General features: G+C 39.4%; 1 protein-coding gene across 1 annotated transcript in view; it reads left to right on the top strand.

The window, feature by feature from the left end:
* fmn2b (formin 2b) overlaps window positions 1-20,939 on the top strand; it is a gene marked incomplete at both ends in the record, with an annotated part of 61,313 nt that overhangs the window by 28,978 nt on the left and 11,396 nt on the right. Inside the window, 5 exons of the mRNA XM_083933397.1 lie at window positions 8,178-8,227; window positions 11,631-12,514; window positions 14,319-14,463; window positions 17,872-17,959; window positions 19,923-19,984. Coding sequence (XP_083789523.1) covers window positions 8,178-8,227; window positions 11,631-12,514; window positions 14,319-14,463; window positions 17,872-17,959; window positions 19,923-19,984 — 1,229 coding nt within the window. The remainder of the gene's footprint in view (window positions 1-8,177; window positions 8,228-11,630; window positions 12,515-14,318; window positions 14,464-17,871; window positions 17,960-19,922; window positions 19,985-20,939) is intronic.

Here is a 20,939-nt window from a genome sequence, read left to right as displayed (position 1 = left end):
AAGTTATCAAGTCAGTATGCTTTAAGTTTGATTCTGAATTTATCAAGTCAGTATGCTTTAAGTTTGATTCTGAAGTTATCAAGTCAGTCTGCTTTAAGTTGGATTCTGAAGTTATCAAGTCAATCTTCTTAAGTTTGACTCTGAAGTTATCAAGTAAGTCTTCTTAAGTTTGATTCTGAAGTTATCAAGTCAGTCTGCTTTAAGTTTGATTCTGAAGTTATGAAGTCAGTCTGCTTTAAGTTTGATTCTGAAGTTATCAAGTCAGTCTGCTTTAAGTTTAATTCTGAAATTATCAAGTCAGTCTGATTTAAGTTTGATTTTAAAGTTATCAAGTCAGTCTGCTTTAAGTTGGATTCTGAAGTTATCAAGTCAGTCTGCTTTAAGTTAGACTCTGAAGTTATCAAGTCAATCTGCTTTAGGTTCGATTCTGAAGTTATCAAGTCAGTCTGCTTTAAGTTTGATTCTGAAGTTATCAAGTCAGCCTGCTTTAAGTTTGATTCTGAAGTTATCAAGTCACTCTGCTTTAAGATTGACTCTGAAGTTATCAAGTCATCTGCTTTAAGTTTGATTCTGAAGTTATCAAGTCAATCTGCTTTAGGTTTGATTCTGAAGTTATCAAGTCAGCCTGCTTCAAGTTTGATTCTGAAGTTATCAAGTCAGCCTGCTTTAAGTTTGATTCTGAAGTTATCAAGTCAATCTGCTTTAAGTTTGACTCTGAAGTTATCAAGTCTGTCTGCTTTAGGCCTGATTCTGAAGTTATCAAGTCAGTCTGCTTTAAGTTTGAATTTGAAGTTATCAAGTCAGTATGCTTTAAGTTTGATTCTGAAGTTATCAAGTCAGTATGCTTTAAGTTTGATTCTGAAGTTATCAAGTCAGTCTGCTTTGAGTTGGATTCTGAAGTTATCAAGTCAGTCTTCTTAAGTTTGACTCTGAAGTTATCAGGTCAGTCTTCTTAAGTTTGATTCTGAAGTTATGAAGTCAGTCTGCTTTAAGGTTGATTCTGAAGTTATGAAGTCAGTCTGCTTTAAGTTTGATTGTGAAGTTATCAAGTCAGACTGCTTTAAGTTTGATTGTGAAGTTATCAAGTCAGTCTGCTTTAAGTTGGATTCTGAAGTTATCAAGTCGGTCTCCTTAAGTTTGACTCTGAAGTTATCAAGTCAGTCTTCTTAAGTTTGATTCTGAAGTGATTTAGTCAGTCTTCTTTAAGTTTGACTCTGAAGTTATTAAGTCAGTCTGCTTTAAGTTTGATTCATAAGTTATCAAGTCAGTCTGCTTTAAGTTTGAGTCTGAAGTTATGAAGTCAATCTGCTTTAAGTTTGATTCTGAAGTTATCAAGTCAGTCTGCTTCAAGTTTGATTCTTAAGTTATTAAGTCAGTCTGCTTTAAGTTTGACTCTGAAGTTATCAAGTCAGTCTGCTTTAAGTTTGATTCTGAAGTTATCAAGTCAGTCTTCTTAAGTTTGACTCTGAAGTTATCAAGTCAGTCTGCTTTAAGTTTGATTCTGAAGTTATCAAGTCAGTCTTCTTAAGTTTGACTCTGAAGTTATCAAGTCAGTCTTCTTAAGTTTGATTCTGAAGTTATCAAGTCAGTCTTCTTTAAGGTTGATTCTGAAGTTATGAAGTCAGTCTGCTTTAAGTTTGATTGTGAAGTTATCAAGTCAGACTGCTTTAAGTTTGATTGTGAAGTTATCAAGTCAGTCTGCTTTAAGTTGGATTCTGAAGTTATCAAGTCGGTCTCCTTAAGTTTGACTCTGAAGTTATCAAGTCAGTCTTTTTAAGTTTGATTCTAAAGTTATCAAGTCAGTCTGCTTTAAGTTTGACTCTGAAGTTATTAAGTCAGTCTGCTTTAAGTTTGATTCTGAAGTTATCAAGTCAGCCTGCTTTAAGTTTGATTCTGAAGTTATTAAGTCAGTCTGCTTTAAGTTTGACTCTGGAGTTTTCAAGTCATCTGCTTTAAGTTTGATTCTGAAGTTATCAAGTCAGTCTGCCTTAGGCTTGATTCTGAAGTTATCAAGTCAGTCTGCTTTAAGTTTGAATTTGAAGTTATCAAGTCAGTATGCTTTAAGTTTGATTCTGAATTTATCAAGTCAGTATGCTTTAAGTTTGATTCTGAAGTTATCAAGTCAGTCTGCTTTAAGTTGGATTCTGAAGTTATCAAGTCAATCTTCTTAAGTTTGACTCTGAAGTTATCAAGTAAGTCTTCTTAAGTTTGATTCTGAAGTTATCAAGTCAGTCTGCTTTAAGTTTGATTCTGAAGTTATGAAGTCAGTCTGCTTTAAGTTTGATTCTGAAGTTATCAAGTCAGTCTGCTTTAAGTTTAATTCTGAAATTATCAAGTCAGTCTGATTTAAGTTTGATTTTAAAGTTATCAAGTCAGTCTGCTTTAAGTTGGATTCTGAAGTTATCAAGTCAGTCTGCTTTAAGTTAGACTCTGAAGTTATCAAGTCAATCTGCTTTAGGTTCGATTCTGAAGTTATCAAGTCAGTCTGCTTTAAGTTTGATTCTGAAGTTATCAAGTCAGCCTGCTTTAAGTTTGATTCTGAAGTTATCAAGTCACTCTGCTTTAAGATTGACTCTGAAGTTATCAAGTCATCTGCTTTAAGTTTGATTCTGAAGTTATCAAGTCAATCTGCTTTAGGTTTGATTCTGAAGTTATCAAGTCAGCCTGCTTCAAGTTTGATTCTGAAGTTATCAAGTCAGCCTGCTTTAAGTTTGATTCTGAAGTTATCAAGTCAATCTGCTTTAAGTTTGACTCTGAAGTTATCAAGTCTGTCTGCTTTAGGCTTGATTCTGAAGTTATCAAGTCAGTCTGCTTTAAGTTTGAATTTGAAGTTATCAAGTCAGTATGCTTTAAGTTTGATTCTGAAGTTATCAAGTCAGTATGCTTTAAGTTTGATTCTGAAGTTATCAAGTCAGTCTGCTTTGAGTTGGATTCTGAAGTTATCAAGTCAGTCTTCTTAAGTTTGACTCTGAAGTTATCAGGTCAGTCTTCTTAAGTTTGATTCTGAAGTTATGAAGTCAGTCTGCTTTAAGGTTGATTCTGAAGTTATGAAGTCAGTCTGCTTTAAGTTTGATTGTGAAGTTATCAAGTCAGACTGCTTTAAGTTTGATTGTGAATTTATCAAGTCAGTCTGCTTTAAGTTGGATTCTGAAGTTATCAAGTCGGTCTCCTTAAGTTTGACTCTGAAGTTATCAAGTCAGTCTTCTTAAGTTTGATTCTGAAGTGATTTAGTCAGTCTTCTTTAAGTTTGACTCTGAAGTTATTAAGTCAGTCTGCTTTAAGTTTGATTCATAAGTTATCAAGTCAGTCTGCTTTAAGTTTGATTCTGAAGTTATGAAGTCAATCTGCTTTAAGTTTGATTCGGAAGTTATCAAGTCAGTCTGCTTCAAGTTTGATTCTTAAGTTATTAAGTCAGTCTGCTTTAAGTTTGACTCTGAAGTTATCAAGTCAGTCTGCTTTAAGTTTGATTCTGATGTTATCAAGTCAGTCTTCTTAAGTTTGACTCTGAAGTTATCAAGTCAGTCTGCTTTAAGTTTGATTCTGAAGTTATCAAGTCAGTCTGCTTTAAGATTGATTCTGAAGTTATTTAGTCAATCTGCTTTAAGTTTGATACGGAAGTTATCAAGTCAGTCTGTTTTAAGTTTGATTCTGAAGTTATCAAGTCAGTCTGCTTTAATTTTGATTCTGAAGTTATTAAGTCAATCTGCTTTAAGTTTGATTCCAAAGTTGTCAAGTCAGTCAGCTTTAAGTTTGCTTCTGAAGTTATCAAGTCAGTCTGCTTGAAGTTTGACTCTGAAGTTATCAAGTCAGTCTTCTTAAGTTTGATTCTGAAGTTATCAAGTCAGTCTGCTTTAAGTTTGATTCTGAAGTTATCAAGTCAGTCTGCTTTAAGTTGGATTCTGAAGTTATCAAGTCAGTCTGATTTAAGATTGATTCTGAAGTTATTTAGTTAATTTGCTTTAAGTTTGATTCTGAAGTTATCAAGGAAGTCTGCTTTAAGTTTGACTCTGAAGTTATCACGACAGTCTGCTTTAAGTTTGATTCTGAAGTTATCAAGTCAGTCTGCTTTAAGTTTGATTCTGAAGTTATCAAGTCCGTCTGCTTTGACTTTGATTCTGAAGTTATCAAGTCAGTCTGCTTTAAGTTTGACTCTAAAGTTATCAAGTCAGTCTGCTTTAAGTTTGATTTTAAAGTTATCAAGTCAGTCTGCTTTAAGTTTGATTCTGAAGTTATAATGTCAGTCTGCTTTAAGTTGGATTCTGAAGTTATCAAGTCAGTCTTCTTAAGTTTGACTCTGAAGTTATCAAGTCAGTCTTCTTAAGTTTGATTCTGAAGTTATTAAGTCAGTCTTCTTTAAGGTTGATTCTGAAGTTATGAAGTCAGTCTGCTTTAAGTTTGATTGTGAAGTTATCAAGTCAGACTGCTTTAAGTTTGATTGTGAAGTTATCAAGTCAGTCTGCTTTAAGTTGGATTCTGAAGTTATCAAGTCGGTCTCCTTAAGTTTGACTCTGAAGTTATCAAGTCAGTCTTTTTAAGTTTGATTCTAAAGTTATCAAGTCAGTCTGCTTTAAGTTTGACTCTGAAGTTATTAAGTCAGTCTGCTTTAAGTTTGATTCATAAGTTATCAAGTCAGTCTGCTTTAAGTTTGATTCTGAAGTTATGAAGTCAATCTGCTTTAAGTTTGATTCTGAAGTTATCAAGTCAGTCTGCTTTAAGTTTGATTCTTAAGTTATCAAGTCAGTCTGCTTTAAGTTTGATTCTGAAGTTATCAAGTCAGTCTGCTTTAAGTTTGATTCTGAAGTTATCAAATCAGTCTGCTTTAAGATTGATTCTGAAGTTATTTAGGCAATCTGCTTTAAGTTTGATTCGGAAGTTATCAAGTCAGCCTGCTTTAAGTTTGATTCTGAAGTTATCAAGTCAGTCTGCTTTAAGTTTGATTCTGAAGTTATCAAGTCAGTCTGCTTTAAGTTTGATTCTGAAGTTATCAAGTCAGTCTGCTTTAAGATTGATTCTGAAGTTATTTAGTCAATCTGCTTTAAGTTTGATTCGGAAGTTATCAAGTCAGTCTGTTTTAAGTTTGATTCTGAAGTTATCAAGTAAGTCTGCTTTAATTTTGATTCTGAAGTTATTAAGTCAATCTGCTTTAAGTTTGATTACAAAGTTGTCAAGTCAGTCAGCTTTAAGTTTGCTTCTGAAGTTATCAAGGAAGCCTGCTTTAAGTTTGATTCTGAAGTTATCAAGTCAGTCTGCTTGAAGTCTGACTCTGAAGTTATCAAGTCAGTCTGCTTTAAGTTTGATTCTGAAGTTATCAAGTCAGTCTGCTTTAAGTTTGATTCTGAAGTTATTTAGTCAGTCTGCTTTAAGTTTGACTCTGAAGTTATTAAGTCAGTCTGCTTTAAGTTTGATTCTGAAGTTATTAAGTCAGTCTGCTTTAAGTTTGATTCTGAAGTTAGCAAGTCAGTCTGCTTTAAGTTTGATTCTGAAGTTATCAAGTCAGTCTGCTTTAAGTTTGATTCTGAAGTTATCAAGTCAGTCTGATTTAAGTTTGATTCTGAAGATATCTAGTCCGACTGCTTTTTTTTTTTTTTTTTTTTGACGGCACAGAGGTCCGGGGCTACAGCCCCGAGTGCCCAGGTGTAACGACGCGCCTGGCACATGCACACCGAAAAATGCACTTAATTATTTATTATGGTCTACTTACCAAGCATTCACCAGGACTTCTTATCACTCAAGTACTTTTTATCACACTGCTAGTGTTAAAGTCTCAGACTTTACAACAAATGTCTGTCTGCTAAAACACTGTGATTACCAGCATATACAACTGAACCAGATCTTGTGCCAACGTATGCTGCTCGCTCGTTGTCCGTCCAGGCAAACACTGCACACATAAAAACTGAAGACTGAAACATCAACATATTTTTCTGTATATGTTGTTTTTATTTAGGAGACTTTGCAACATACACCTGTTTACTAAAACACTTTGGAAATCAGCTGCGCATGTTGTTGCAGGATGGTTGAGCAGTATGTGCGCTATCTTGCTCCTTGTCTGTCAAGTGAAGCGCTGCACTGAAGGTTCAGACACAATTCAGAGACAGTTCAGAGCGACTTATATGCAGTGCATATTGTAGAAAATGTGTTGCCCTTTGGTCATTTGACATTAGCAGGTGTGTTGTCATGCTGAAAGTGCAATTTTTTAGAGACAGTAGTAGTAGTAGTGGGAGCTGCCATCTTGTCAGACTTTGACTCTTCCTCATTTCCTCTTTCCAAAAAAGGGCACTGATGTGACATTGGGGGGAGGGAGATACGTCCATCTGGGTGACGTTTACTTAATTAGCCACATTAGCTCCACCGCCTAGGAGTTAGACTAATAGAACATGCTACTAGATAAACGGGAGTGGAAGTCAAAGTTGAGATTATGTTCTGGGACCGAGAGGGAACGGGAGTCATCTTTTTTTATTTTTTAACAGGACCAGGATTTTTTAGAGGGTAGAGAAACACGGCACTCCAGGAGTGATGTGCAGGCAGCATTTATGATCTATGATTTAAACTTATATTCAACACAGTACCATGCCCATAGACTGTAAAACACCTACCCGAATCCTCCTGCTGCTCCAGATTAGCATCTAGTGTATGTGTCATCGATAGTAGGTTGTACTGCAAGTCATGGTGCAAGTGCAGCTATTTAATTAGCATAACAGACCTAACAAGGTGTGTTCTGAGATGTCAGAGTTAGCATGCTAACTCAAGCAATCACCCTAAAGCACGGGGCACAGTACGAATGGACAATGTGAGTGTGCCCTGATTAGCTCGGGGCAGTACAGTGAAGGCTTTAAAACGTCTTTTTTAACCACTAATACTGCTCAAAATAACGCCAAACCTCTGCAGTAGCATGATAAGAGTCCTTACACAGAAAACAAAGCACCAAAAACTTAGTTAGTGAACCCAGAGTTCATAGTAAAGTCCATTCAAGTGGATTACCAAAGCCAATCCAAAAGGAAGGAGCCCATTGAGGATTTATTTAGGAATTGGTGCGGTGAGAATCCTCCATAGCAGTATCACAGCGTGTTGCAGTATTCAATGATTCCAGGCCACGATGAAATATGTCACTCTGTTGGCATCATAAACATTCTTCTTTGGTGCCCATGGGCTCACAGTACCCACAGGGACACTAAAAAATGCCCTCCTCCGCTGGCTGTTGTCCCATCCTCCGAATCCTTTCATTCTGTTCCTGCAGTTCTTACTCTCTGTATTCTGACTCAAATAGCTATGGGCGCCAATCTAAATCATAGAAGTCACCTGTCTGATTAAAATCTGTTGTCATTACGGTTCAATCTTGTCGTCTTCAAATGCTTGGACACTAACATGACCCACTGACCTATAGTGAGCTAACACTACCTGTAGCCTGTAGCCCCTTCCGGAAACAGATGCCCCCTGAGATCAAGCGGGACCTTTCGGTGCTGCTATCAACTTAAATTTTACCAAACTGCCACAAACCACAAAGTTTACGTGTTTTGCTGGAGTAAATCATGAATAGGCTCCTTCCTTTTGGATTGACTTTGGTAATCGACTTGAATCGACTTTACTACGAGAGAGCTGGTACAGGGGCCAGTAGGTAACTCTTTCAAAACACATTTTTAATAAACTCCAGGTTCTCTAACTATGTTGTTGGAGCTTCATTTTATGTGTAGAGACTCTTCTCATGTCACTGCAGAGGTTTGGTGTTATTTTGAGCAGTATTAGTGGTTAAAAAAGATGTTATAATGCCTTCAGCCCCACGGTGTTAGCCACATCTGGCTGTTAGCGGCTGTTACCGACTCCCAGTATATCTCCGTTAATAGTTTATACACAAAAAAATTTGTCTCGAGGGCTTATTTGATAAGTGTATTTGCCAGAAACGTCCCTGGGATGACTTTGCGCCAGAATGACACTTTAATTAGCTCAAGCAGATATTCAGACCCACGAGATCTAATTACAATTATCAGAATCAGATGGCCATCAGACAATCACAATGTAATATCAGTCCTAACCGCTGTATACTGTATATGACTTTTATCAACCTATGTAATATGTAACTTCATACTTTGTTCACAATTGTCTACAGAAGACATACAAACCTCCTAAAAAGTGTTTCTGCTTGACTGTATTGTGCTGACCTGCTGATGTGTCGCTTTGTTCAGAACACCAAGCAGCCATCTTGTGTTTGACGCGACAGAAGGAGAGCCAAGAGGTCAGTCACTTAAAGCTGAGGCAAACATTATTTTTAGCGAAATGCATTCAGAGCTATTTTTTATGACTTGTGCTACAACTTGAACCTAGAAGAGAGAGAGAGAGATCTAATGTGAATTATGTGAATTGTGTTATGTGCTGAAGTAAGAGGTCTCAATGGGCTATAGACAGTGTGATGGATGTGAATTAAAAAAAAACATGAACACATTGCAGTATGGAATGGTTAAGTTGACATTGGCTTGAGAGCCCAGAACTTTACTTATAATAATAATAATAATAATAATAATAATAATAATAATAATAATAATAACTTGGGCGCTTGAAGTCTGACCGGTCCATTATCTGACAAGGTAAACTAGGGATGCTTTCACATGATTCTGTTGGAATATTTTTGGATTAATAGTTAATTATTAAAACTATTATAAAGGTCCTGTGTGTAATATTGAACATCCGGCCTGTTAATATTTTTCACTGCCAATTGGGCGAAAAGGTTGTTACGCAACTTAAAAATTGAGAACTTCATCTACTTTCTCGGTTGTCAATTACAGCCTGAGGACTGACTTCTATGTAAAGGTTTCAAGACGGATTTTCCGGTAAACTCCAGGAGGACTTAATGTTATGTGTGTTCCAGAGTCCACACATGTTGTTCTCCCCTTCTTCTGTGAAGATCAAAATTATAGAACAACGTTTTAATTCTTGATTTATTCTGAAATACTGTTATTTTTTATTGTTCATAATTCACTAGAATATCCTCTGTGTCTATACCACTGCTGTACTAACATGTTTTTTTTTTTTAAATAACCAAGGGACTTCAACAAAAACCTTTACTTTGTGTAAAAAATAAATAAATAAAAATAAAACAGTGATCAAAATTAGAGAACACTTTCAGATCCTTCCCAGTTATTGGTGTTAATCTGGCACCAGGTGACAATTGACTTCAAGGACACAGATTCATTTAAGTCCCTCAAAAAGGCCGGTCGTCCACGTAAAACAAGTGCACCAGAGGAGAGGACTCTCAATGGGGAATCAGTTCAACGAGGAGTTGGTCTCCAGTTCAATGCTGAACAGGACAAGGATCTTTCTCTGCAAACAGTGTCTCGTTGTTTGAGACTTTCTGGAGTGAAAGCTCACTCTGCAGTGACCAAACCTCTTATCAGCAGAAAGAATAAAAAGGCAAGACTTGCCTTTGCTGAGGAGCAATTTGTGTCGACAGAACTGATCCAGAGTGACTTCAGTGATGAGAGGACATTTAGTTTATTTGGGTCTGATGGAAACATTATGTTGGGCTTAGGACTGGGGAACGACTGAACCCAAAGTGTGTAAAGAAGTCAGTTCCATTGGAGGAGGAAGTGTCATGGTTTGGGGGATGTTTTCTGCAGCATGAGTTGGGCCTCTTGCTACATGGCAGGGTAAATCCAAATGTTTATGTGAACCTCCTTCAGCAACATGCAATATCTCCAATGCAACTGTCTCCCGATCAGCTGCAATATTCATGCAAGAAAATGCCCCCTGTTATGCTATATTTACACCAAACGCGATAGACAAGAATTGAGCGACCACTCTATATTGAATATCAATGTAAATAGGCGATGACACGCAATTCAGGCGGAGTCGATGTGAATGGCGTCTGGCGTGACAAGATGCAGCACGAATGAAGCATCTAGAGCATTGGTGTCAAACTGATCCAGTAAAGGGCCGTGTGGCTGCAGGTTTTCATTCCAACCAAACAAAAACACACCTGGTCCAACAAATCAACTGTGTGAAGACTGTTCAGGTGATTGAGTAAGTCGAGTCAGGTGTGTTCTTGCTTGGTTGGAATGAAAACCTGCAACCACACGTCCCTTTACTGGATCAGTTTGACACCCATGATCTAGAGTGTCTAGCACAATGATAAAATTATCGAACTTTTCATGCAACATCGTGCCGCAACAGCCAATCAGCGTTGAGATTGCGGTAAGCATCATCAAAGCTCTCCTGAGACATCCAGGGGCTCACAGGGCTCACAAAAGCCACTATTGTTGCAGTCTTTGGGGCAAACCACTCTGTTCCTGTGGATATAATATAACAGATGGCAGCAACGTGCCTTTAGGCATCTATTCTGCTGGAAATCCAGAAGAAGAAGAAGAAAGCCATCAGTGGAGAGCGGGCAGCACCTGTACAGCTACAGCGGTTTAATCACTGACGGCCTTCTCTCCCTACAACACAGCAGCTCTTTTAAGAGCTACATACTTCATCTGAGAGCTAATTTCTTTTCTTTTAAAAGCATTCAGATCTCTTTTAGCACTAGCATCACTTTCCATTTAGTACAGCAGCAGAGAAGGCTGTGTTATCTTCAGTTAGCTAGCCGCCTCGGCTCCTATATGCGAGAGACGTGAATGAAGCGATGATCAAAAATGTGACAAATGTGAGCAAGCGGCGCGATACTTGCGTCTTTAGCGATTGTATTCGCGTCATTTGCGTTTGGTGTGAATGCAACATTACACTGCACAACAGGTGAAGCAGTCACTTGAAGCTAAGAATATTGAAACAATGAAATGGCCAGCCCAGAATCCAGATCTAAACCCCATAGAGAATCTCTGGAAAGTCCTTGGCAACAAAAAGAAACCCACTACAGTTACTGAACTGTGGAAGAGACTGAAGAAGAATGGACCAAGATCAAATCAGAGCAGTGTGAGAAACTAGTGATGTCCCATTCAAAGCTGTGGCATCTACACTTCCTATTCATTTTTTAATCTTATAGAGGAAAACATTGTTGAAATATTCTCTTCTGACACAATGGTAACTGTTCTCTAATTTTGTTTCTCTATAATTCTTTGCTGGTGATTGGATTGGAAGTAAATTATCTGACATGCTGTTTTTGTAACAAACACTTGAGCATGTATAGGATTCTATATTTGTAGAAGCCCTATAGACAGAAATTTGGGCAAAGAGAGTCCTCTATTCTGGTTCCATGTATGGACATACAGACCAGTGCTGTAGAGGCTGCTGGTCATTATTATTCCAAAAACAATTTAATATGTTTATATTAACTTTATGGATAGTTAATGCTACAAAATGCATATCTAATCTGATTTTCCTAATCTACCATAGCATAGAACATTCTGTTGGGTTTTTCTAACTTTTTCTTCACATATGACCTTATCTGATATTAGAGCAGAAAGGTGAATGTGTTTCAGTAAAGTTTACAAAAGAGCAAAAAAAGTCAACACACATGATTGTGACAAGATGAAGGTTCTGAAAGAACAGGCTCACCTGCATCTTACTGCCAAAGACGCCGCTATAAACGACGCATCTCAAATCTTATGCAACTTTAAGATCAATGATATTTTTTTTTCTGAGGGAGTGATTTTTCATCCGGCAATAAGCTGATTTTGTCATACCTCTTTGTTCTCTCTTTTTTTCAGGAGGAGTGTGTCCTTCCATCAGTAAAACTGAAGGAAAAACATGTCAATGTCATCCAACAGCTGGAACAAACCATAGAAGATCTCAGGACTAAGATTGCTGAACTGGAGCGCCAGCCCCCTCTGCTGGACAGGGACAGTATGAAACCCCCCACCTCCACCACAGACAGGGAGTGTGGAGGAGAGGAGGGCTTGCAGAGAGTTGTGTGTGACGCTCACCTGCAGACTGAAGCAGCTACCTCTCTGGGCTGCCTGGAGGCCAAGTCGGTGCAGACCTCACCCATGGACGACAGCTTTAAGTTCAAAGTGCTTTGTAGTGAGCCGGGCGGAGTGACCAACTTCCTGCAGCCTCCCCAGAGGCAGGATGGCATCCAGTGTTCATGTCAGCTGCAGCCTCCACCTCCTCCACCTCCACCTCCACTTCCAGGAGGAACAGTACCTCCTCAGCCTTTACAAGGACAGATCGTATCACCTCCACCCCCACCACCTCCACCTCCACCATTTCCAGGAGGCTCATTGCCAGCTCCCCCACCTCCCCCTCCAATCCCTGGTGCTATTGCTCCACCCCCACCTCCTCCTCCACTTCCTGGTGGCCTTGCTCCACCCCCACCACCTCCTCCACCTCCTCCTCCATTGCCAGGAATAGGAGGCCCACCACCTCCACCGCCACCTCCAGGCTGTGGCCCTCCTCCACCCCCTCCTCCACCAGGAGCCATTTGTGTTCCACCAGTTCTTCCAGGGGCTCTGGGCTCCCTGCCTCCTCCTCTGCCGTTGGGGCTGTATGCTCTGGGTCTGACCCAGGAGAAGCCACCCAGGAAGGCTGTGGTGGAACCTCCCAGACCCATGAAGCCCCTCTACTGGACCAGGATCCAGCTGAACACCAAAAAGTAAAGATGGTGTAGTCCAAATAGCCTGAAAATGGTGCTGTAGTTTGTTCAGATTCCCATTATTTATTGTACATAGTCAAGGACTATTTCCTTGACTATGACTATGAGTTCAAAGACAGGATCTGAAATAATATTAGTTCAAATATATGTTAATGTACTGCTGAATATACCTGACATAATAACCTTAAAGAGAAGGTTTTATATTTTCAACAAATCCCACGAGCAGACCCAAAGCAACAATGTTTTAGTCTGTCTCTTACTACATTCTGACTTCTCTGCCCTGTCTGTGGCTCTCAGCTCCAAGTCCATTGGTTCCTACTGAAGACATAAATCTAAAAAAAAAAAAAACTTCACAAGTTTATAGCTAATTTTATTTAAAATGTCAAACAGCTGAACACTGCAGTTTGACAGGAGGAAATAGTGCATTTGTTAGGAAATGTTTTCAGCAGCTGATTATTCCACATTCGGGGTTCTAGTGACTAGCTCAAGAGTTAACACATGTCCTGTATCTGGAAGTTATGAACCATTGTGTTACTATTGTACTATAGTAACACTATTGTATTACTTTAAAGTGAATGCACAGAAGTGGTGCTTACAGACGTCAGTTTTGTGCATGTATCTATATTTTTTCTAAGACTAAAACAACATTTGCATGTGTTTTTTGGAACCAGAGAGGAGTATTATTTTGACAGCACCCCACAACAGAACATTCTCTTTTTGATCTTCTTACTTGTGTTGTCGCATCTGGGTTAGTTTGCACTAATGTGTGGTACAGCAGCAATCCGCTCTGATATATTTCCTCTTGCTTACTAATGAACAAACTCCCTATCCCCTACTGATATTATGTTCAGTGGTAGACTTTTTTAATTAATCTGCACTCTCGACTGCATTTAAACTGCTCAACAATAAGATGCCATAGCTGTGGCAAAAATAAAACAAGATGTATTCTGTTCATGTTCTGTTAATTTCCATTGTGTGCTGGAAAGGAAATCACTGGCTGCATTCCAAAGATCTACAGCGGCATGCTTGGTCAATGATGTCTCTGTGATTTGAAAAACATGCTAAACCATGTTCACTCTTAAAAACAGAGCTGAAGTGCCAGAGTAGACTGGATACTCACACCAGCTGTGATGCCAAATCAGGCCAGGGGCGTTAGTCTTATTCTCGCCAGATGAATTTCGTTCCGCATTGCTTCCGTCTTCACTCCAGCTCAACTCAACCATCTGGGATCGCTACATATGAAAGTGATTTCAGGTGGTCAAGCCAATCAGGACCGCCGGGCAGAGTCTTATAGATGTGACATAGCAGAGAAACAACTGTGGCTGCTCGCATTGAAACAAACGTCAACATGGATGCTGCTGTTTCATCCGTGTTGTCCAATCTAGAGAATCTTTCTTCTTTAAAAGAACACCAGAGAACAGCTCTGAAGGCTTTTGTTGGTGGAAACCATGTCGGGTGTTCTGTTTGGCTTTTCCCTGCGTCGCTCTCATCAACGTCACATGTTGGATTCGATGTGAGTGGTTGAAGTAGCACGTCAATAAAGATGATGGACAAGTGGGTTATACAATCATATGCAAGGAGTTTTGATAAGGCCCAGCCTCCTGAAATCACTTTCCTATGGAGCGATCCCATAGGATCTATTATCAGATTTCTGCTGTGTGTTTAAAATATCAAATTCACATTCAGATTTAATGCCAATCTATGCAAAACTGCAGCAACTGTTTTAGGCCGATAAGATCCGGGGGAGTAATCATACTTTACTGCTGAAAAACCTACCATCTAAATGCTCTTTTGTGTTTCTCAGGGAGGTTTCTTCTTCGTTGGTGTGGGAGACAATTGAGGAGCCTGACATGGACTTTGAGGAGTTTGTGGAGTTATTCTCTAAAACAGCTGTGAAAGAGAAGAAGCAGCCACTCTCTGACACCATCACCAAGTCCAAGGCCAAGCAGGTCTGTGTTTAAGTGTGTTTTGCATACTGTACAGTACAAGTAGTATCCTGTCTTTAAGTCCTGGTGTAACGCCCTTTGAAAGTACTATTTGCAGGCCCAAGCTGGCCCAAGCCTTGTATTTCTACAATGCCGCAGTGCTGTGTTCCCCATTGTTTGAACAGATCTGTTCTTTTTTTTAAAACAAAAAACGATGAAATTGTCATTTTAATTAAATTTTATTTACAATGCCAAATCATAACAAAAGTTATCTCAGAGTAGGTGAAAACCACACTCTATGACTTATTTATCATTTACATAGACCCAACAATTCCCCCATTGAGTGCACAGTGGCAACGAAAATCTTCCCTTTAACAGGCAGGAATGTCGGACAGACCCAGCTCTATGGAGGACTGACATCTGTCTGCACTGGTCGGGGAGGAAGAAAAGGAGAGAGAAAGAGATAAAAGACAGACAGATGGACAGAGAGAGACAAAGACAGACAGAGAGACAGTCCCAGAGATGCAAGTAACCACAAAAGTAGCAGGAATTCTAACAATATCTGGAGTAATGGGATTATGACTTATATGTTATAACAGTTAATTCAGTAGAATAATAGAAACAAGCAGAGCTAATAAATATGATCAATGATGAGTAGTGGTAATAACAGCTGTGATACAGTGACACATACCACTGATGGTGTTTTTATGGCTACAACTTTTATCATTCATAAAACTAATGATAGTATATATGAGTAATAGTAATAATAGCAGCAGGAAGCGTACACACAGAACCACAGCAGCAGGCACCACCACGATCAGCAGAGACCTGAGAGGCGACAAAGAACAAATAACTCCGGGGAAGAAGTCTAATTAGTAGTAAAGATATGAGTGATACAGACGGAGAGGAGAGAAGCTCAGAGTATCAGGAACAGGATTGTCTCCCGGCAGACTGGGCCTATAGAAGCATCATTAAGCAGAACAAAATCATCTTGAAAATAAAAACATAGCTGAGGGCTCGTAAGCCCTAGCTGTAAGCTTTATCAAAGAAAAGAAGGTTTTGAGATTACTCTTGAATATAGGGACAGTGTCTGCCTCCCGAATAACACTTGGGAGTTGGTTCCACAGGAGAGGAGCTTGGTAACTTAAGGCTCTGCCTCCCATTCTACTTTTGGAGACTCTAGGAACGACAAGTAGCCCTGCATTCTCAGAGCGCAGCGATCTAGTCGGGTAATATGGTACTAGATTTTATCACTTTCCTATCGATGAAAAGGTTTCTCACTGAAGAAAGAAGTGATCCTAAAAGGTTGACATGTTCTGCCGTTGTTTGATGGAGCGTTTTGACCCAGAAATAGTATTTTGAAAGGGTGTTACACCAGACTTAAAAACTGGATTGTCACAATTACAAGGTCAACAACCAATGATATTTCTTTCAGGTTCAGAAGGTAACTTAAAAAAAAATAATTATACCATATTTTCTCAAAGTGTCACTATATCCTGATAGTAGTACATGAGACAGCTAATCTGGAATAAACAACGTTCCTCTGTCTACGTGTGGGTTCTAATAAACAGTCAATAACAGCCGAAGAATCTCTAATGCAGGGGAGGAAAATATTTGAGTGTACTGTTTAGCTGTAGATGAGAAAGTTTGTGACCCTGTTGAAAACTGTCAAAACCAAGCATCGACCACCAGCCAGGGGAGGCTTCCATATTGGATTAGAGACTCCCCGGCCCTGATTGGTTGTTTTCCTTTGGCTTTATACAGTGGCAGATTAAGGTGATAATGGGCCCCTGGGCTACTGTTTGTTTGGATCCCCCGCATAATTAATCATGCTTTATCAGAAAAAAACAACCGCTTGAACAGAAGAAGAGCCTGCAACCATAAAAAATCCTGTCAATTTTCTTTAGTAGACTTAGTAGATCTTGGTCCTGCTGTTCTTTCAGTCGATGTGATTTTCTTTTACGTGCTCCGCTATCACATTTCCATTCTGACATTTTTCTGCTATACTGTCTAGTAACAGTGAGTGAGGTATCATTTGACAACAAAACTGATATTATGAACTCGGTCACATGTTACTAAGGGTCCCAATAGGAGGCACGTTTTTCTTCCCAGTGAGGTAAATTAAAAAGAAATTAAATAGTCTGGCCAAACCAGGGCCCCTGCGCTGCAGCCTAGGCCAGCCTATGCAATAATCCGCCTCTGGCTTTACAGATACCATAAGGAGCACCAGGTGGAGGCAAAGGAACATAATTTTTTTTCACAGATTATCTGTATCATGCATGGAATGTAATGAGAGATTGAGCGATTGAGATTGAAGGTTAAACGGTTGATATGGTTTATTATGAGTTCTATGGATGTCACTTAGTGAGTCATTATAATAATCACTACATTTTATTTTAAAAGTTTGATGATATATAATGGACATCTATCATATATAAAACCCAAACATACAGACATACAGACATACATACATAAACATTTGTAAAAAGAATGCCCATAACTGTGTATGAAAATATAAAGTCATTTTACTCTTTTTTTACGCATTTTCATGTGCAAAGTATATAATTAAACATTTGAAAACATGTGATGTTAATATATTGGCTAGATTGTCACTGAATTTGCTGTGCATATTCCCAGAGGATGGGAATTTCTAAGCATTCAATGTTGAATGTAACTTTCAGTCCATTTATTGTGTTTATACCATAGTCTTTGAACTCCCAAGTAAACTGCTTATCAGTTGAAACTGTGTGGACCATTTAAAAAAGAAAAGAATGCAATTAAGTAAGTAACCGTAGCAACATGACACAAATTTTCCGGTTTCAATTTATTGCAACAAGATATTTAGCCTATCTGAACAGGCCTAGGCCTAAATGTCCACTGGCTAAACTAAAAGTCATAGCTGGCATTAGGCTCTGGCTTCAATAAGCTGATAATTATGTTCAGTCTCCATGCACCGCAGGAAAAGCTGCTGTTATTGGTTCTTGCTACATTTACCGTTATTAGTGTGCATTGGCATTCACAACCATGACAGCATTTAGTCCAGCAGCAAGGCCGGACAGTCACTTGCTGTTTGTTGTTCATGTTCCCCTTTTTATAAAAAAAAAAGAAAAAAGGGTCAGATGTTCCCTGCTTTCCCAAAAAGGTTCCTATGTTCCCGGTCTGTTATTTTTTCCACAATCAGTGCCAAATTCTTCTTACAAATAGGCTAATGTAGACCCTAACCCTACCCCCTAACCCTGACCCTGACTGTAACCCTTAACCCTAACAAAATACTGAATTAAATTCTCAAAGTTATAGACCTATGTTCCCCAATCAGGGAAACAGGACCCGGGAAAAACATAGAGATGACCCCATGTCACACAGCATGTGCTGCACAGGGAAAGCAACAACACATCTGAGCTTTTGAATCTGACCTCATATGTGTGTTTTTAGGTTGTGAAGCTCCTAAACAATAAGCGTTCTCAGGCAGTAGGAATCCTCATGTCCTCCCTGCATCTTGACATGAAAGACATCCAACACGGTGAGTTCATTAGTTATGCCATAGCTGGATATTTACACTCAACAAAAATATAAACGCAACACTTTTGTTTTTGCTCCCATTTTTCATGAGATGGACTTAAAGATCTAAAATTCATACCAGATACACAATATTACCATTTCTCTCAAACATTGTTCACAAATCTGTCTAAATGTGTGATAGTGAGCACTTCTGCTTTGCTGAGATAATCTTTACCACCTCACAGGTGTGCCACATCCAGATGCTGATCTGACATCATGATTAGTGCACAGGTGTGCCTTAGACTGTCCACAATAAAAGGCCACCCTGAAATGTGCAGTTTTGTCTTACAGCAAAATGCCACAGATGCCACAAGCATCGAGGGAGCGTGCAATTGGCATGCTGACAGCAGGAATGTCAACCAGATCTGTTGCTCGTGCATTAAATGTTCATTTCTCCACCATAAGTCGTCTCCAAAGGCGTTACAGAGAATATGGCAGTACATCCAACTGGCCTCACAACCGCAGACCATGTGTAACCACACCAGCCCAGGACCTCCACATCCAGCAGGTTCACCTCCAAGATCGTCTGAGACCAGCCACTGAGACAGCCGCTGAAACAATTGGTTTGCAATACCAAACAATTTCTGCACAAACTGTCAGAAACCGTCTCAGGGAAGCTCAACTGCATGCTCGTCGTCCTCATACTTCCATGAACATCACCTCATGTTTCAGCAAGATAATGCACGGCCCCATGTTGCAAGGATCTGTACACAATTCTTGGAAGCTGAAAATGTCCCAGTTCTTGCATGGCCAGCATACTCACCGGACATGTCACCCATTGAGCATGTTTGGGATGGTCTTGACCGGCGTATACGACAGCGTGTACCAGTGCCCACTTATATCCAGCAACTTCGCACAGCCATTGAAGAGGAGTGGACCAATATTCCACAGGCCACAATTGACAATCTGATAAACTCTATGCGAAGGAGATGTGTTGCACTGCATGAGGCAAATGGTGGTCACACCAGATACTGACTGGTTCTGAGTCCCCAGACCCCCAATAAAGCAAAAACATGTACTGTACATTTCAGGGTGGCCTTTTATTGTGGACAGTCTAAGGCACACCTGTGCACTAATCATGATGTCAGATCAGCATCTGGATGTGGCACACCTGTGAGGTGGGATGGATTATTTCAGCAAAGCAGAAGTGCTCACTATCACACATTTAGACAGATTTGTGAACAATGTTTGAGAGAAATGGTAATATTGTGTATCTGGTATGAATTTTAGATCTTTAAGTCACTCTCATGAAAAATGGGAGCAAAAACAAAAGTGTTGCGTTTATATTTTTGTTGAGTGTACATACAGTAATACAGGGTTATTATTCCTCCCTCACTTGTGAAATACCATAATGTAGACAGATGTATTACACACAGGGTACACTGAGGAAAAGATTAATCTCACCAAGTAATTTAGTCTCATATTCAGCTGCCAGAGTCTATTTTGGCCATTGCCATGCAATGACCTACCAACTTTTTATCTGTATGAATATTTAGTGCATGGATATTAATCTAGCCAAGTCAAAAATAAAAAATAAAGTACAGAAGGCAAAGATATTTTGTTACTGCTAATCGGTACATTTTTACAAAACAGCTGTGGTATAACAGCCACATCTGGGGCATGACATTGGGTACAGTACATAGACATATTTACTGTATATTGCTCTAAATGTGATGACTGTGCATTTTGCAGTATTAGTCTTTGTTCAAATCCCAAACATTATCTGACAGGATGTTCAGGAGTGAACCTCTCAAGCACGTCTTGTTCCGTTTCTCATATTTTGTTTTGCATGTAATCACAGCATTTCAGCTGTAGTCTTTATAAAATATCACATTTTCTACGACCATGTTTAAACGCTGAGGTACAGACTAAGCCTTGACTATTACTGAACAGACTTGTGACTTCTCCTTCTCTTTGTCTTTAAGCCATCCTGAACTTGGACAACACCGTAGTTGACCTGGAGACCCTTCAGGCCCTGTATGAAAATGTAAGCAACATTATTATTATTTTGGGGAAAAAAAACAGTGATCAAAATGAGAGAACAGTAACCATTGTGTCAGAAGAGAAGATTTCAACAATGTTTTCTTCTATAGGATTCAAAAATAAACAGGAAGTGTAGAGGCCAAGGCTTTGAATGACTTCAGCACATCTGCACCCACAGGACATCACTAGTTTCTCACACTGCTCTGCTTTGATCTTGCTCAAACCAGAGCATTACTGTATTGCCAAGGATTCTCCAGAGATTCTTTGTGGGGTTTAAATCTGGACTCTGGGCTGGACATTTCATTGTTTCAATATTCTTAGCTTCAAGGAACTGCTTCACCTGTTTTACAGTGTGACGGGGGACATTGTCTGTATGAAAATTGCAGCTGATACGGAGACAGTTGCAGTGGAGGTATTGCATGTTGCTGAAGGAGGTTCACATAAACATTTGCATTCACCCTGCCATGTAGCTGTACAAGAGGCCCAACTCCTGCTGCAGAAAACATCCCCCAAACCATGACACTTCCTCCTCATAATTGAACTGACTTCTTTACACACTTTTGGTTCAGTCTTTCCCCAGTCCTAAGCCCAACATAATGTTTCCATCAGACCCAAATAAACTGAACATGCTCTCATCACTGAAGTCACTCTGGGCCAGTTCTCCTCTGTCCACACAAATTGCTCCTCAGCAAAGGCAAGTCTTGCCTTTTTATTCTTTCTGCTGATGAGAGGTTTGGTCACTGCAGAGTGGGCTTTCAGTCCAAAAAGTCTTAAATGATGAGACACTATGTGCAGAGACAGAGCCTTGTCCTGTTCAGCACTGAACTGCAGATCAACTCCAGCTGCAGTGTTGAACTGATTCCCTATTGAGAGTCTTCTCATAATCCTCTCCTCCCGTGCACTTGTTTTACGTGGACTACCAGCCTTTTTGAGGGACTTAAATGAATCTGTGTCCTTGT

This window comes from Echiichthys vipera (genome assembly GCF_963691815.1).
Source record: "Echiichthys vipera genome assembly, chromosome: 18".
NCBI lineage: Eukaryota > Metazoa > Chordata > Actinopteri > Perciformes > Trachinidae > Echiichthys > Echiichthys vipera.
Note: the sequence above shows the minus strand (reverse complement) of the source record. Positions and strands in the feature narration are given on the sequence as shown.